The sequence below is a fragment of the Colobus angolensis genome, unplaced genomic scaffold (assembly GCF_000951035.1).
Source record: "Colobus angolensis palliatus isolate OR3802 unplaced genomic scaffold, Cang.pa_1.0 Scaffold235, whole genome shotgun sequence".
Classification (NCBI taxonomy): domain Eukaryota; kingdom Metazoa; phylum Chordata; class Mammalia; order Primates; family Cercopithecidae; genus Colobus; species Colobus angolensis.
The window spans coordinates 5,027,975-5,030,647 of NW_012115544.1; the positions used below are offsets into that span (position 1 = coordinate 5,027,975).

The window sequence follows — 2,673 nt, forward strand, 5'->3', positions numbered from 1 at the left end:
GGTGGGGTGGGAAGGTGCGCAGGCGCGCTCTGGGCTGGTGGGCGGTGGCTCCTGGGAAGTTGCGCAGCCGAACTGGCCGGCTGGGCGCGCGAGCTCGAGGTGGCGTAATCTCTCAGCCTTTCTGTGTCTCCTTTCCTCTGCTTCAGTTTGGGGCGGGTCGGGGGAATGGCTGAGGAGATGGAGTCGTCGCTCGAGGCAAGCTTTTCGTCTAGCGGGGCGGTGTCAGGGGCCTCCGGGTTTTTGCCTCCTGCCCGCTCGCGCATCTTCAAGATAATCGTGATCGGCGACTCCAATGTGGGCAAGACGTGCCTGACCTACCGCTTCTGCGCTGGCCGCTTCCCTGACCGCACTGAGGCCACGATAGGGGTGGATTTCCGAGAACGAGCGGTGGAGATTGATGGGGAGCGGATCAAGGTGAGCGGATGGGGAACTGTTGGGGAGGACGGGATGACAGGTGTCCCAGCCCCACCGTGGGCTGGTCGCTGGCCCTGTGCACGGTGTGTGTGCGCTCCATTTTTTTCTCATGCTGATGAGATTGGAGTTGGGGATTGGAAGGATTCATATACTGCAAACTTCTGAGACACTGTTTTTCAGACTTCAGTGTGCATGCGACTTCCTTGGGGATCTAGTTGTTGAAAATGCAGGTTATGATTTGATAATCTCGTGGATGATGGAGGTGCAGCTAGTCCGTGGACCACACTTTGAGTTCAAGAGTGTAGGGTTTATCTACCGACCCATTGACTGTGTGTCATGTGCTGGGAGTCAGTGAAATATGAACGAAGGAAAAACAGTGACATTTCGCTATCATGGAAAATTCATTTAATCTGTAATAGTTATTAAACATTCATTTGAGCAATGCCTTAGGTATTGTGGAAGTAAAGCTCATTGCCTTTGAGGAAGTACTTAGGTATTCTCTTGCATACAGTTTTGCTATAGTAGTTTCTGTATGATACTGATTTTAGAAAAATCTATTTTCCTGCAGAAATATTCTATATGTGATAGTTCCTACCCAGGTTGCCAAAAGCATTTCTCACGATGCCACCTCAGACACGCTCCTAATTCTTTATTCCCTTTAAGTCGTTATTGATGGTCCCTGGTACTGGGGACACTGAGTGACAGTAATAGTGGAGAAGGTAGTATAGGCCTCAGGGCAGGTTTGAGGTTCTGCGGGGTTGGAATGTAACAGTGAAATGAGGATCAATGACAAGGCTTAGGCCTCTTGGTGGTATAAACCTTAGACACACCTTCATAGCAAGCCACCACTAAATGCCACCTGTTGATGCCACTCCTTAAAACATAGGTGGAACTCCCCTGCCTTATACTACTGCTTTAAATCAGAGATCATCTTTACCTCAGTCTCTTGGTGGGGAGTGGTGGGAGAACAGGCTTGCTTCAGACATTCCTGCCCTCATATCTTTGAGGCAAGAACAATTTATTTTTCAGTTCCCTAATCATCGACCCCCACCGCGTTGGGTCTACTAATGATGGTAGAGGTGAAGTAAGCAGGGTTAAAAGAAATTAACCTTTTTTTGGTGCTTTTGTCTTTTAATTTTTCACATTAGTATTTCATGTCCCATATGAGCCCTCAGTGGTGGTTTTGGGGGTGCTTTGTATTAGGGAGTTTAGAAAGATTTGTATACTTGCAGAAGAAAAGATAGAATAAAAGGCTAAATATTTTTCACCAGAATTAGGTTTGGCCCAGAAGCCTTTGGGGTGAAAAATAATGGAGCTTCTGAAGTTCGAAGGGAGTTCAGTTTGGGAGAAGCAGGAATCTGGGAATTACATGGGCTTTGGAGCCCAACTAACCTGGATTCAAATCTGAACCTACGAAAGGGTAGGAATGGGCTATGTGTCCTTACTAGGGTGACAAACTTTGCCCAAGACTGTCCAGGTTTTGAAACTGGGTCTCACATCCCGGGGACTCCCTGTATTGAGCACACCAAAATAGTTGGTCACCATGGACCTTAGGCAGATTCTTTAACCTCTCAGAGTCTGTTTTTTTTCTTCTGAAAAACTGGGATCATAATACCTTATTAGGCTGCTGTGAGGATCAAATGAGGGCATATATGAAGCACCTGGTTCATAGTTGGTACCTTTAAAAAGATTCTTTGTCTTTCCTGGTGGCTTAACATTATTTTTCCTATTTGCCACCATTAGTTCTGCAGTTGTACACCTAAAATTGAAAGCAGAGATAGTGGAAGGCATAGGTAGACAGCTAAGGGGAGAGAAATTTCAGAAACAAAACAAAAACAAAAACGGAAGTAGGAAATTCTTTCAAAAGTGGAGAGAATGAGGGTGGGGGAGGAGTTGGGATTTGAGGGCCCTTTATCTGTTCCTGGATTGCCATTTATACTTAAAGATCACAGACGAATCAGGTGCAAATTTAAGAGATAATAGTATTGAAAAAATACAAAGCATGTGCAGTGTATAAAGTCAATTACCTAACTACTGAAGTGAGTGCTGGCAGTGATAAATAAGACAGAACCAGAGGTATGACAAATCTGGGAGCACAGAGTTGATGATTCTGGTTGGGAAGAGCAAGGAGAAAATATTTTTGGGGGGATTACTTCTACCGAACTTTAGCCTAACCTGTTATATTGATGTGGACTTGGATACTGAGATTTAGCCTAACCTGTTATATTGATGTGGACTTGGATACTGAGATTTAGCCTA

The 2,673-nt window shown here is 45.5% G+C and overlaps 1 protein-coding gene across 2 annotated transcripts in view; it reads left to right on the forward strand.

The window, feature by feature from the left end:
* The window catches only part of RAB33B (RAB33B, member RAS oncogene family), a 24,694-nt gene that overhangs the window by 848 nt on the left and 21,173 nt on the right, over positions 1 to 2,673 (forward strand). Inside the window, exon 2 of one of the 2 annotated variants that reach the window (XM_011944659.1) lies at positions 147 to 414. In XM_011944659.1, coding sequence (XP_011800049.1) covers positions 166 to 414 — 249 coding nt within the window. In that variant the 5' untranslated portion in view covers positions 147 to 165. Of the gene's footprint in view, positions 415 to 2,673 lie in introns of both variants that reach the window. The other variant, XM_011944658.1, reaches the window with a different exon arrangement.